Genomic DNA, 14,386 nt, shown 5'->3' with positions numbered 1-14,386 from the left:
GCCGGCCCCTCCTGCTGACACCGTGTTGACTGTCCAGGGAGGAGGATGCCTGCGCTGACGCCAAGCACAGCCACGCTACAGCTGCCAAAACCCACCTGTATGCCCAGTCCCTGCCTCCAATCTGCGTCCCTCCCAGTCACTGTCCACTGGTCTGACCGCTCTCTGCTCCCACTGGCAGAACACATGCTGCCCAGAATGTGCCAGGCAGGGCCCTGCCACCCTCCATGAAGGCTTCCCCGAAGCTGCCTGGCTCCAGAGCCACACTGCCACCCCATCCCTCCCCACGCCCAGTAAGGAAGAGACTAACGCGCAACAGACTTGGACTTGGAGTTCAGAGAATCACCAGCGGGTGCTGCAAGCTGGGGCAAGGCCGTGTAGCTCTGGAGTCCAGGCCCTGCTCCTCTGCTGGCCCTCCCCCGAGCAAGACAAGCCCACTTACTTGGTCATCACCATCTCCATGAGCATCTTCAGGGTGGGGTACTCCTCCCAGGCAGCCAGGCCTACGGGCAAGGACACAGGTGTGGCCATCTCTGCTCCTCCTCTAGTCCCTCACGGGGCTCTAGCCCAAATCCCAACACAGATGCCCCAAAGGAAGAGCTGCCCTCCCTCAGCCAGGTCTGCCCACAGCCAGGACAGCTCACCGATATTCTCTGGGTTGAATGCAGCCACAACCAGCAGCAGGGGCCATGCCTTCCAGTAGAGCGTGGAGATGGCCAGGTTCGGGGGCTGATACCTGGAAGGAGGATGGCGTCAGAGTGGCTTAGTTGCCTGAGCCCAGAGAAGAGAACTGGCCACACCAGGGCAGCCCCGGCACGGCAGGCTGTGACCAACCAGCTGGGCACTGCTTTAGATGACATTGATGGAGCATCAAAAACTCCCCTCCAGGAATTCATACTCCAGCAGACCTGTCTACACCACAGGCCTGTGACCAAGCACACGTCACTGCTCAGAGCCCACTGCAGGGCACACTAGGACCAAGCTCACTGTCTCTCGGCAGCTCTGAGCCCCTGGGCCTTGTGACTTTTCTAAGCCTCAGTTTCCCACCCATGTAATGGGAACAATGATGATGGAGCACACACACCACAGTCCAAGAAAGAGAGTGAGAGAAAAACTCCACAGTCATAGGCTGAAAAAAAAAAGAAAACCCCTAGGCACAAACTTCCAAGAAAAACACTTAAGGTTTATCTAAGGGGGGCTACAGAACGTGATCGACAGAAATTAAAGACCTAGATAACAGGAAGCCCACGTTCATGCAAGGGAAGACTGAGTATTGTTATTTTTTAGGCAAAAACTGATGAGCTGATCTTAAAAATCAAATGGAAATGTCACGACTCAGAACAGCCAAAACCACCTAGAAAAACAACAAAGCTGGAGGACAACGAAAGGACAAGCTACAGAATCAGAGAAATATTTGCAAAGCATAGACCTGATGAAGGTCCAGAATCTAGAACAGATAAAGAACTCTTAAAACTCAACAGCCAATTAAAAAATCAGAAAAGGATTTGAATAGACCTTCCTCCAAAGATCTACAAACAACCCATAAACACATGAGAAGATGCTTAGTGTCATCACTGATCAGAAAAATACAGATGAAAACACTAAGACGCCAACTCAAACCCACCAGGATGGCAAAGAATTACAGGCAGCCATGTTGACCAGAGTGGAAAACTGGAGTGCTCACACAGAGCTGGTGGGAATGTCACATGATGCAGCTGCCATGGAAAAGCCTGGCAGCTCCCCCACCAAGTCAAACGTGTGACCAGCAAGTGTACTGCCAGGTATGCAGTCACACAAAAACCTGCTCACTAACATTCTCCCAGCATCCTCACAGCAGCCAAACAATGAGTACAATCCAAGTGTCCACCAGCCCATGACTGGACAACGTGGTACTCTCCATGCAATAGTATGTCATGTATAGAAAGTACCAAGTACCAGTGCACGCTACAACATACATGAACCTTGAAAACATTATGCTGAAAGGTGAAGGAAATCAGTCACAGAAAGCATACAGTGTCTGGGCACAGTGGTGCACACCTGTAATCCCAGGCACTCGTAGTCTAAAGCAGGAGGATCTCAAGATCAAGATCAGCCTCAGCAACTTAATGAGGCCCTACGCAACTCAGCAAGGCCCTGTCTCTAAATAAAATATAAAAAGGGCTATGAATGTGGCTATGTGGTTAAGCACCCCTGGGGTTCAATCCCCAGTACAAAAGAAAAAAACCACACATTATACAATTCCATTTACATGAAGTGCCCCAAAAGGAAACTGATAGGAGAGAAGATGGCTGGTTGCTGGGAGTGGGAGGAAATCTGGGGGACAGCTTCTCTGAGGGACAAAAATGTTCTAGTTAGATTGCAGCAAAGGATGCACAACCTGTGGACATGCTAAACACTTATCAATTCTTTAAGCACATGAAGTGCATGTGAACTGCGTCTCTGTGAAGCTGCTAGTAAGTGAAGCATGTTCACCATGAAGAAACAGTGACAGTTTTTATGAATCAGTCAAAAAATAAATTTAAGCCAGACATGGTGATGCACACTTGTAATCCCAGCAGCTCAGGAGGCTGAGACAGAAGGATCACAGTTCAAAGCCAGCCCCAGAATGTGAGGTGCTAAGCGACTGAGAGAGACCCTATCTCTAAATAAAATACAAAATAGGGCTGGGGATGTGGCTCAGAGGTCAAGTGCCCCTGAGTTCAATCCCCAGTCCCCCCCCCCCAAAAAAAAAGGAAAAAAAAGAAACTAAAAAAGCACAAACTCATTGCTGTCTAAGAAATAAAGCATTCACACATTAACACAAAAAAAGCAAGCATAAGAGACATTGAAGAGAATAACAGAATTTACCACCCACATCCAGCAATAATGGGAAAACCGAGGTCACCCCACCCCGCAGGTCTTGAGGACAGGCTTCCTGGGTGGGCTGGGCTGTGGGGGCTCTGGCTCTTACCCAGGAGGGAGCTGGATGTTCTCAGGGTGGTGGTAGGTGCACAGGTTCAGGACGGCGTCGATAAGCTGAATCCGTTCCACCTTCAGCACTTCCACATCTGAAACCCCAAGCCACACCCAGAAGCCCACTCAGGTTTACGCTCTGGGCATCGGGCAAAGGACTCAGCCTTGGGGCATCAGAGTGAGAAGACAGGTCTTACTCTGGGTTGAGGGCGGGATGGGAGGTGACCCAGGTACCACATGACAAGACACAAAATGCCTGGCTCAAGGAGGGGAAGGGAGGATCAGGGCGTCACAGCTGGACCTGGGGAGCCAGGACTATCCTGGACAGCAGTGCAGCCTGCCCAGAGGGTGTGCAACCCAGGCAGAGCAGACTCGCTGCTGCAGGGCGCAGGGATGTGCACTGGCATCCTCTCACGGGCTTCTGCAGGGTGGGGGAGGAGTAGAGTGTGGGGGCTGTGGCCTATGGGGGCCCAGGACAAAGACCACAGAAAAGTCCAAGGGGCATTACCATCCGCCTGCACAGCTGCAGCCCGCTTCACCAGGTGGTCAGCAAGCTCCATGGCGTCTGCAGGGCCGAGTGGGAGCTCCCGGGACAGCCCAACGACCAGGATGCGCATCAGCGTGTCCTCCAGGATGGGCACCTCTGAGCAGAGGCGCAGGAAGAAGCTGTGGGCAGCAGAGGGAGACACTGGGCTTGGTGGGGCCCAGCCCAAACCTGCAGAGGCCAGGCGTCAAGGCCTCAGGCCAGTGGGCAGCAGCCCACCCTCCCCAGCCCTGGCAGGGCAGGAGCTGCCGCTGGCAAGCTTGTCTGGACAGGAGAGAACAGGAAGCTACCCACCCTCCTCCAAGGCCTTGGCCGCCACCCACACTGCATGGTCCAGAGCATGCAGGGTGACCAGCAGCATGGAGGGGGACAGTCAGGACAGCTGAGTGAAGAAGGGCAGTGGCTGTGGCTGTTTGGGAGCACCCAAGGGCAAAGAGTGAGTGTGGGGAACGGGTGTGTGTGTGTGCAGAGAAAGGTGTCTATGGACATCCCTGAGAATATCCAAGAGGCAGGAGTTTGGGGGGGTACCATGGGTGCAGACCCTGGTGGAGCCCCAAGAAGACAAAGCCATAGGAATGAACGCAGAGTTGTTCAGACATTGTAAGGATCACTCCAGCAGCGCGACAGACACCTTCTAATAGATACAATGACTATCAAAGTATTATATGTGTATGTGTGTGGGTGTGTATTACACATTTTACTTTGAATCACATTTACTATTATTATTCCTCTTAGAGGCAAGGCTAAAACCAAATGTCAAACTCTAGAAGAAACAAAATTAAGCCATTTACAGTGTAATATACTTACCAAGAGTGTGAAAGAAAACTTTAGTCACTCCTGACATTCATTCTCTCTGTTCCTCAGTAATAACTGTCCTGATTCTTAACTTGGCACACAGCCGTCCAGATATGCAAAGCATTATTCGGGGGTGGTGGGGGGAGGGGGCTCTACAGACACCAGTGGTTTGCAGGGTGGATGGGATGGGGCCACTAAGGACAAACAGCAGCTCCATACAGTGGGCCCCAGACGGCCAAACTCCCAGAAGCTCCTCAGGCCTGAAGCACACAAGAGCCCCCGCCCTGCAGGCTTGCTCACTTGCGGTCACTTTCAGGTGGCCAGTTGTCCCACTTGTAGTAGGTCTCCGGCTGTTCTGTGAACAGCACCTTGTGGAGGCTACGGAGGCAGAGAAGGGCTGTCAGTCAGGAAGCAGCTGCCCAGGGGCTCACCCCACCTAGCAGGTCCCCTGCAGGCTCATCTCAGTCAAAAGGTATGGACTGGAAAGTGTGCAGGGACTGCTCCTAAGCTGTCCCCTGGAGATGCCCAGAGGACTCAGCCACATCACAACCACTGAGTGGGGACCCTTCCTCTCTCCTCAAGCTTTCTAAATCATATCCACTGGTTGAAGCAGAAGTGATCTCAGTGGTTCTCCTTGTACGCAGGAGCAGTTTACAGGATCCCAGCAGATAGGTGGCTCCTGGCTACGTGGGCCCCCACCTCCCCCAGCCAGGGATGTGCCCAGCTCTAACACACTCAGGACCCTGCCTCCTTGGCTGAGGGAGTGCTGCTGTTCACCACCATGTCTGGCTCTTGAAAAGGCTAGGGCCAGCTGGTGGTCACATCCAGAGGGGACAGGGTCCTTTCCTGCAAGCCCCTGAGTCAGCAGCTGCTGGGAAGGTGGCTGCGCAACAACACAGGGCCCGTACCAATGCACGTAGTCCTTGGGGGCAAGTTTACTGATGGAAGGGACGACCGTGTGAAGCCACCAGACGGCGTCGCGCTGGATTGCAGCAATCTGGTTCTGGAATGCCCGCAGCACTTCAAGGTCTAAGAGGGACAGGTTTAGTGGTGTGGTGTGTGTGCAGTGGCCCAGGGGGCAGCGAGAACGCCCAGGGTATAGCCCAAGGCCTGTCCCAGGAGGGAGGCTGGAGTTAAGGGCTGGAGGGACCCTGGAGAGCACAGAGGAGGCGGCTGTCTGCTGAGATAATGCTCCAGGGAGTCCAGCAACCCACCCAGGGGCCCAGAGACCCCAGGACTGTAGCCTCGCTCAGCCTCATTCAGTCAGCTGCTTCGGGCCCCTATGGCCAGGCCCTCCAGCAAACCAGGTCACTGGCCCTCTCCCTCCTTCCCTTCCTGTCTTTGGCTGGAAGTTCCAGCTGTGGTCCCAGAACTGGGGTATACAGACGATGTGGCACAGCAGTGCAGGGGCAGGTCATCCCAGTCCAGACAGGCAGGACAGAGGGACAGCCACTTCCACAAGCTCCCTCAGCCTCCTCCAAGGGCCATGACAACAACCCTCCCTTCCCACCCTCTGCTGGGCCTTTCAAGGGACAGCCTCAGCGCCTGGCCCGAGACCTCTGACTGAGCAGGGCCAAGCCTGCCCACAGCCTTACTCCTCTTCTCTCCTTTGTCCCAGGCAATGCCAGCTTCCTTCACCTGAGCCGTGATGCCCAGCATCATGGACACAGCCAGCACATCCGTGATGTGAACCACAAACCGCTCCTGCAAGCACAGGACCACAGGGCTCGCATCCTGGGAGGACCTGCACCCGAGAGCCCCAGACCACCCACAAGCAGACAGACAGATGTACACAGGTAGCTGAGGACAGTGGATCCAGAGCAAGCCGGGACTGCTGTGCTAGGAAAGGGCGTGGCAAGAGCAAGTCTTGGGACTTAAGAGCCACTAAACAAGGGCTGGTCAGACCCTGGAAGGTCAGCCACAGCAGCTGGGCCCTGGAATCCTCCATGACCTATGCCTTACTTCCTCCTATCCAGCATGAGCTCCCCACATCCTCAGACTGCCCACCCCAATGGCTGCAATGCCCTGTCCCTGCTCATGCTGCCGCACAGCTTCCCTGGTGGCACCAGCTACAACTCTGGCACACCTAGCCCAAGGCGGGTGACTTCCAGCACATGGTCAGCGCGTTCTCAGTCCCCATGTGAGATGGAGCCAAACGTCCCTCTGGGACTTGGTGCCGTTGGTGTACTGGCCACAGCCAGCGTGCTAGACTGGCCTGGTTGCTGGTACACCCACGAGGAGAGATGGCTGAATGTGACCCAGAGTGAAAGAGAAGCATGCAAACCCATTAGGAAAGGGAGGCACCTTGAACTCCATGTCCAGGTACTGGGGCTCCTTGCGCTCCTGCATGAGCCCAAGACAAAAAGCCTGGAAGTTGATCTCGTGCTTCGTCTGCTTGATGATTTCCCGGAGCAGGGCCCGTGAGGCCCGGAGGTAATCATCTTTGTTGGTCAGCAGGTCCTGGAACACCATGGCCAGGAACTGGCCAGAGACAGGCCATGTGAGGTGCTGTGAACAGTGGCCGTCCAGGACAGGTACCCTTGCCACCAGCCTATCTCCTCTATCAAGCCTGCCATCAGCACCTCTCAGCCCAGCAAAAAGCCAGGAGAACACACGTCCAGGCTCCCCGAGGCACCATCAGGCTGGTCAACATGTGAAGGGCCTACAGCAGACCCCACAGGCCTGTCCCTGGGCCGTGGGGGGTCTCCCCTCCATGGCTGAGCTCTGAGTGCAGGGACTGCATCCACCTGGCTCTTGGAAGCCAAAGCTTGTCAACTGAGAGGTGGACTAGTTAACAGATGACAGCAAAGCCACAGGAGTGAAGCTCCCCGAGCCCCCTCCCACCTCAACAAAGAAACCAAGACCCCAGTGCAGGTCTGAATGAGCCACCTTGCTTTTCTCCTCATGCGGGGCTGCGAAGATGACCAAGAGCTGGTCATCAGAAATGACAGGAGGCCAACACACAACCAAGCTGCTTAAAAGCCTAACTCTGAGCAAACCACAAGAGCACTCTTCTGGATTTCCCTGCCCAGGAGACACTGAACCAGGAAGCCCACAGCCAGGACTCCAGGAAGCACCGCAGGGCTACTCAGACTCCCGCTGAACGGGGGGAAAACCTCTGCTGAGGAAGTTTGGCCTGGATCTTGGTCTAGAAACTTTGGTGGCTTTTTAAGAACTCAGCGCTGCTCCTTCAAGAAATCACATTTTCCTGGGCGCAGTGGTGCACACCTGTCATCCCAGCAGCTCGGAGGCTGAGGCAGGAGGACCGTGAGTTCAAAGCCAGCCTCAGCAACAGTGAGGTGCTAAGCAACTCAGTGAGACCCTGTCTCTAAATAAAACACAAAATAGGGCTGGGAATGGGGCTCGGTGGTTAAGCAAGAGCCCCTGAGTTCAATCACTGGTACCCACCCCCTCCAAAAAAGGAAAGAAATCACATCTCAGTTTACAAGGAAAGATTGGAAGTCAAATTCAATAAGATCTAAAAACTCAGGCCAGGCATGTGGCACATGACTGTAATCCCAGCAATTCAGAAGGCTAAAGGAGGAGGACAGTGAATTGGAAGCTGGCATGGGTAACTCAGCCAGACCCCCGTCTCAAATTAAAAAAAAAAAAAAAAAATGGCTGAGGGTGTAGCCCAGTAGGGGGGCACCTGCGTGATGTAAGTGGGCCCTGAGCACCATGGAACCAAACAAATCAGAACAGCTCCTGCCCACTCCCAGAGCTGGGAGCCTGTTCCCAAACGGCACCACCAAACCACCCACCCTCATCCAAGCAAACGAGAGGACAGGCCGTGGAGGGGTCCTCTCCAGGCTGGAGCCCCACAGCCCGTGGACAGGAGCAGAGTCCAGCTCAAGGCCGGATGGAGCAGAGGCAGCCAGCCTCCTACCTTGGGTGCCAGCTCGGCGCTGTGCTGCAGCACCGTGTAGAGGATCTGCATGTTGTTGGGGTTGCGGGCATTAGACAGCTCGTTGAAGATCACAAACTTGATGGTGGTGCCCAGGTTGTCCTTGTGGGCATTCAGCAACTCCCTGGACACGAGCGCCAAGTCCGTGGGAAGGGGCACAGGCCAGACCACCCACCTGCCCCATCACCTTCCACCTGCCCCATCACCTTCCACCGGCCCACCGCACATACCTGAGGCAGAGCATGTAGTGGTTCAAGAGAACTTTGGGCTTGAGGCGGATCTTGATCAGGTGAGAAATGACATCCATGTCCTCTGGGCCATGCGTGTTGCAGTTCATGCAGACAGACATCAGCAGGTCCTGGGCTGGCCTGGTTAGCTGCAAGGAGGCCGAGAAAGAACTGTCAGGTGCACAGCAACAGCTGAAGGAGTCCTCGGGAAGGCACCGCCACATGGGTCTGCCCTGGAAGACGCCTCACACGGTGCCCACCTTCGGGTTCTGCAGCCACATCTCCAGCCGCTGCACGGTCAGCAGCCGCACCTCCTTGTAGCCGCAGGTGGAGGTGAGCAGCCGCAGGAGGTTCCTGGAGACGTTGTCGATGGGCTGGCGCCGATTGAGCTGGTCCCGCAGCATGTCGAGGACATACTCCTCCACGCTCTCTGCGAGGTCATCGTACCTAGGCCAGAGGGGGGAAGAAAGCCGGGAGGAAGCCATCCTCTGGACACCTACCCCACATGCCTCCCACCTCACTTGGAAGGCCCGGCCATGCAGCCACCTACCTGGGCATGAGCTGACCCTCTTGCTCAGGGCTCAGCTTCTCCTCGGCTATCAGCAGCTCTGTCTGGCTGTCCTCCTCCTCCGTGAGGGAGGGGTGCGGGCTGCTCCCTGCATGGACCATGGACAGCCCCATGAGGCCCACTTTCTACCCACCCCCCACCAATACCCAAGTTAAGCCTGAAGATGGAGGGAGGTGACCTCAGCCCTTTCCCAGGGCGGGACACCCTGTGCTTGTCCCTGACAGGCCCCAGAGTTTCTTACCAGCCCCAAGGTCTCCCCCGCTGCGCCCCACCTCCCCCTGCAGCAGCATGCTCTTGGGGGGCATCCTGGTGTTAAATGCCGTCTGGATGTTGTCCACGAATGTCCTGCAGTGAGGGCTGTCCACCCAGATCCGCTCTCCCAGGGAATCTTCGATGTACACCTGCAGAGGACCACACTCTCAGGCCCAGCCCGCCACGGGGCCCCACCTGCCCCCACTGCTAACGTGCGCTTCCCTGAAGGCCCCATGGCCGCCCAGTGGGTGCCCTCACAAGGCTTCTCAGTGCAGGAGGGACAGTGGCGAGACCCCCGGGGCCATCCGACACGCCTCTTCCAGGGAATTCCCTCCGTTTGCTTCTCTCCTGCTCACGTCTCTGCTGGGCCTCCCCTGCTCCCTCCCAGACCTCCCTACCACCAAAGTAGCTTCTCTGAGACCCCAGTGAAGGTGACTGACCTTGACAAAGATTTCAGGCCAGTTCTCATCCTCCTCATAGGCGGCCATGAGGAGGTTACAGGCCAGCACAGATACCAGGCTGTTCCCCTTGGCCTTGAAGTTGATGGAGGCATCTCGCCGCAGAAGGCTGCACAGGGCCTGCAGGGAGGCTCAGGTCAGGGTGCCCACCTGGGCCTCAGAGGAGGCACAGGTCCCGGTGCCCACATCGAGTCCTCAGTGCCCAGGTGGAGGCAATGGGGGTCCAGGGAGGAGATGACAGCCAGTCCTCACCTCGATAACGCCCTCAGTGGCAAAGATGTTGGGCTTGATCTTGGCCAGGTACATGAGGCTCAGGTACAGGGTGCTATCGGGCTTGGCACGCGTCACCTTCAGCTGCTTTACTGCCCCACACAGCACCCCCTCGATCCGGTCATCGTTGCCCTCCAGCTCGGCAGCTTCGATCTCATCCAGCAGCACTGTGGGCAGCACTGGACAGTCGGAGGGTCTGGTTAGAGCAGGTGGCCAGGGGCAGAAGTCACCCTCAGAGCCACAGGGACCCGGCAAAGCATCAAAGTCCAGTAGACGGTCAGCCCGGAGCCCTATCCTTTCTGAACAGCTCACCACTCTTGGTACAACACCCGTCCTGAGGGCGCGGGGCGCAGGTCCTGTCAGCCAACCAAGGCCACACAGCAAGGCTCAGGTTGGGACCCAAAGTTGCTGCAGGCCTCCATCCACAGTGCCCCACACGGCTGCACAGTCTCTGCTCACCAGACATGGTAGTTTTTCTACAAATTCATGGCTTTGCAGCCTGGCTCTTCTCTCTCCTTTTTGGTGGTGCACACCTGTAATCCCAGCAGCTCGAGAGGCTGATAAGAAGGATCACCAGTTCAAAGCCAGCCTCAGCACCTCAACAAGGCCCTGAGCAACTTAGCAAGACTCCGTCTCTACGTAAAATATAGAAACGGCTGGGGATGCGGCTCGGAGGCTAAGCATCCCTGGCTTCAATCCCCCGTTACCAAAAAATAAATAAAATTAAACAAAGACAGGTTCTTGCTAAGTTGCTTAGGCTCTAACTTGCTGAGGCCGGCCTCGAACTTTTGATCCCCCTGTCTCAGCCTCCAGAACCCTGAGCTTACTGGCATCTGCTGTGCCTGGCCTAGCTCTTCCCTTGATAGTGGCTCCACCTCTGGTTCCTTCCCACAGTCCTTGCTGCACCCCACCCCACCTCCCCGCAGGTCTGCCTGTGTTGACCCTCACTCAGCTGGCCTCCTGTGTCCCTGGCCACTGCTCCTGTCCCAGGGGCTCCTCCCCATCTCCTGTGGCTCATGCATGCTCTCACGTGGGTCCCTGGGCTGTTCCTCTCAGGAGCACCTGGGCTCTGGCCCGTGTTCTCTTCTCTGATGCTCATTATCATTCAGTTCTGGGTGTCCCCTGGTTTTCACTGTGATTTCAGCCCAAGGGTTTTCAGGATCATGGTTTCAACACCCCAGGGGCAGGCACTGCTGCAGGTTTAGCACTTGTCTACATCCAGGTGCAGCAACATTGACTGACACCTCATCAGCACGTGGCAGGACAGACAGATGGTTTGCGGATCCTACAGGGTCTGGCCTTGGAGGGGCTTCAATACAGACCCAGAAATAGCTGGATGCGGCCTGCTGACGCCATCGGATACCACAGAGAGCTTTATCCTGTGGAACACGCTTTTCACAGTTATCTTACTTAATCCCCAGAATCACACAGGCAACGCTAATGACAAAGCGCAGCTGGCAAGAGTGACCTGCAGCCGAGTCAGGGCCTCCACCTGCTACCACCTCATCTTCACCGCACCCACCATGCCGGAGTCTGAAGCAACTGCCCCTCACTCCTGTCCCACCAGAGCTCCAGTGTCATCCTGCCCACCCACTCTAGGCCCCACCTGCCCGGCACAGACACCACCCACAATGTCATCTGGGCTCTCAGCGTTGTGTGACAGCCACACCGGCCCAGCCCTGCTCCCTGGTGCGGCTCCCCTCTCGGCTCTGCCGAGCTCACACCCTCCACTTAAATCGACCCTCCCCCAGGACCTGCCAGGGGCTCCCCCACACTGTAGCAACCTGGCTCCTCCTCAGAACTCCCTTGGAGCCTCTAAGCCCCCTAAGGGCAAAAGCCACAGACCACTAACCCTCAGGACCTTACACACAACACCGATAGTAAATGGTGGCTGAGCTGTAACAAAAATGTCACCACTACAGCTAATAGGACACTTGTTCTTTTTAAAATCTACAAAAACATACTAAAGAAATGCTCTAGCCAGGCACAGTGGCGCACACCTATAATCCCAGCAATTCAGGAGGCTGAGGTTGGAGGATCACAAGTTCGAGGTCAACCTAAGCAACTTAATGAGACCCTGTCTCAAAGTAAAATTTAAAAAAGGGCTGGGAATGTAGTTCAGCAGTAGAGCACACCCAGGTTCAGTACTCTATACCAACATGAAAAAAAAATAGGAAAGAAAGATAAAAAGATCCCCAACAAGAACAAAAACACACAGAGAGCAAGGTCAGCCATGGGCTGCTACGTGCTCAGTGACGTGGACTGGTCTGGTGTTTGCAGCTCTTCTCTACAGAGCCAATAAAAATTATCCCTGGGGGAGCCAGTGCTTTGGTACATGCCTATCATCCCAGCTGCTTGGGAGGCTGAGGCAGGAGGATTGCGAGTTCAAAGCCAGCCTCAGCAATGGTGAGGTACTAAGCAACTCAGTGAGACCCTGTCTCTAGATAGAATACAAAACAGGGCTGGGGATGTGGCTCAGTGGTCAGTGCCCCTGAGTTCAATCCCTAGTAACAGCACCCCCAAAAAAATGATCACTGGGAAAGTGACGCAGAAAAGCGGGGTGACATTAGATGTGAACCAGGTTAGAAGTGCCGGTGAGGGCAAAGGCCTGGGTGAAGTCCTCACTGACTTCCGTCTTCAGGGACGCCGTCTGCTGCCTTTCTGCTGGACAAAGGGAGGGACAGGCTCTCCCCTGTCTGCAGCTGGAGGAAAGGCCAGCAGAGGGCAGATCAAGGGCTCCCGGGTCACAGGAGCCAGAAGGCTGCCTGGAGTGTCACTACCTAAGGTCCACCTCCCCCTACCAGGGCTCAGGACTGGGCCTGTCACAAAGAATGTTCAACAGATGTCAGAAGGACAAGGAAAGACCCAGGTCCCACAGGTGCAGACTGCCCCCGCAGGAGCTGCTCTGAAGAACAAGTCCACAGGGAGCCAGGGGTCCCCACAGTGATCCAGGGGTCCCCAATGAGCCAGGGGTCCCCACAGTGATCCAGGGGTGCCCACAGTGATCCAGGGGTCCCCAATGAGCCAGGGGTCCCCACAGTGAGCCAGGGGTCCCCAATGAGCCAGGGGTCCCCACAGTGAGCCAGGTCCTCTGGGGTGGCTGCCTGTGCGTCTCCAGAGGACCCCGCGGTATGGACGACACCAGGCCTGGAGGTGGCCTTCCCTGGACACCTGGAGGGTCACTCTGCAGAAGCCTGTCGCCTGGCCTTACCTTCAATTGGCACCACCGATGGCTCTTTTATGGAAGGAGAGATGGCGCGCTTCTCCGCCACAGCGGCCTCGGCCAGGCGCCCCAGGGCGCTCAGCGGGGGCGTGGAGGACAGCTTGGGGCGCTTGGTGAGGCCGGTCAGCGCCGAGGCGCCCGACAGAGCCGCCGCCGCGTCCCGCTTGCGCTCCGAGGGCAGGCCGGACGGCGCGGGCTTCAGCAGGGTGGACGCGGCTTTGGCCTCGCTGGCCTGACCCTTGGAGCCCAGAGCGATGAAGTCTCCGGGCGGCGGGTGGCCTGCGGGGAGGGGAGGGAAAGGCGCGACGGTCAGCCAAGGTGCGCGGGGAGGCCGGCGGAGGACGGGCCAGCAACAGGCCGGCCCAGGGCCTCCGCTGGCGCAGCAGAGCCGAGACTGGCAGGTGTGGGCGGCCACGGTGACAGTCCCAGGGCCATCCTCACATCAGGCTTCCCCCTGTGACTGCTCAATCCAAATCCCGTCCCTGCAACAGGGACTGAGGCGCGGCAACCGGCCACGGTGGCCGTCAGGTCCCAGGGCCTGTGCCTCTGCACGCCGCGGGCTCGCCGACCCAACGCGTCCCCGGGAAGTCGCCCACCGAGGCCCGCGGAGACCCGGACCCCCGCCCCCTGGCCGCGGAGGGGACGCACCTGAGGGCTTGGCCGCCGCGCTGGGCCGCCGCACGGTGGTGGGCTTGGCCCGGTTCATCACGCCGCCCTCGCTCCTTTCGGCTGGAAGTCGCTGGGTCGCTCGTCGTCGCCCCTCACGCCGCAGGCGCCGCCGGCCCGCAAGGCCGCCCAGAGTCGCGACCTGTGGCTTACAGCCCACCACTCGGGCTCCCCGCCGCCACTGCCGCTCCGGAATCAGAAACCAACCTTCCGGGAAAACCGGAAACAAAATAGCACGGCGACCGGAAGGGAAGGAGAGGGAGCCAGTGCCCACGGCGAGTGCGCAAAATCTGTAGCGCCCTCTGGAGGCGGGATGGCTGATGCCGAGCCTTGCGGACTGACGCTTTAGTCTTGCCAAAGAAGCTGATATGTTAAGTGACACGCTCAGGGACACAGCTAGGAAGGGTGGCAGCAGGAGTCAGATCACTGCTTTTCCACTCACTGGGCACCAACTGCGTTTCTCTGTAACCAGCCGGCCACCTGGTCTCCCTCTGCCTAGGTGCTGCCTACACTGGCCTTCCGCCTGCAGG

At 57.0% G+C, this 14,386-nt stretch overlaps 1 protein-coding gene across 1 annotated transcript in view; it reads right to left on the bottom strand.

Moving 5' to 3' along the window:
- The window catches only part of Ints1 (integrator complex subunit 1), a 32,262-nt gene extending 18,213 nt beyond the window's left edge, over positions 1 to 14,049 (bottom strand). The window contains exons 1-17 of the mRNA XM_027922760.2: positions 13,839 to 14,049; positions 13,179 to 13,469; positions 9,950 to 10,146; positions 9,680 to 9,817; positions 9,229 to 9,388; positions 8,970 to 9,075; positions 8,680 to 8,866; positions 8,423 to 8,568; positions 8,175 to 8,316; positions 6,593 to 6,769; positions 5,884 to 5,992; positions 5,197 to 5,317; positions 4,589 to 4,666; positions 3,458 to 3,615; positions 2,948 to 3,044; positions 642 to 733; positions 440 to 500 (exon numbers count right to left, since the gene is read on the bottom strand). Coding sequence (XP_027778561.2) covers positions 440 to 500; positions 642 to 733; positions 2,948 to 3,044; positions 3,458 to 3,615; positions 4,589 to 4,666; positions 5,197 to 5,317; positions 5,884 to 5,992; positions 6,593 to 6,769; positions 8,175 to 8,316; positions 8,423 to 8,568; positions 8,680 to 8,866; positions 8,970 to 9,075; positions 9,229 to 9,388; positions 9,680 to 9,817; positions 9,950 to 10,146; positions 13,179 to 13,469; positions 13,839 to 13,896 — 2,318 coding nt within the window. The 5' untranslated portion in view covers positions 13,897 to 14,049. The remainder of the gene's footprint in view (positions 1 to 439; positions 501 to 641; positions 734 to 2,947; positions 3,045 to 3,457; positions 3,616 to 4,588; positions 4,667 to 5,196; positions 5,318 to 5,883; positions 5,993 to 6,592; positions 6,770 to 8,174; positions 8,317 to 8,422; positions 8,569 to 8,679; positions 8,867 to 8,969; positions 9,076 to 9,228; positions 9,389 to 9,679; positions 9,818 to 9,949; positions 10,147 to 13,178; positions 13,470 to 13,838) is intronic.
- Positions 14,050 to 14,386: the final 337 nt, after the last annotated feature.

This window comes from Marmota flaviventris, chromosome 19 (genome assembly GCF_047511675.1).
Source record: "Marmota flaviventris isolate mMarFla1 chromosome 19, mMarFla1.hap1, whole genome shotgun sequence".
Classification (NCBI taxonomy): domain Eukaryota; kingdom Metazoa; phylum Chordata; class Mammalia; order Rodentia; family Sciuridae; genus Marmota; species Marmota flaviventris.
This window is presented reverse-complemented; position numbering and strand designations above follow the sequence as displayed.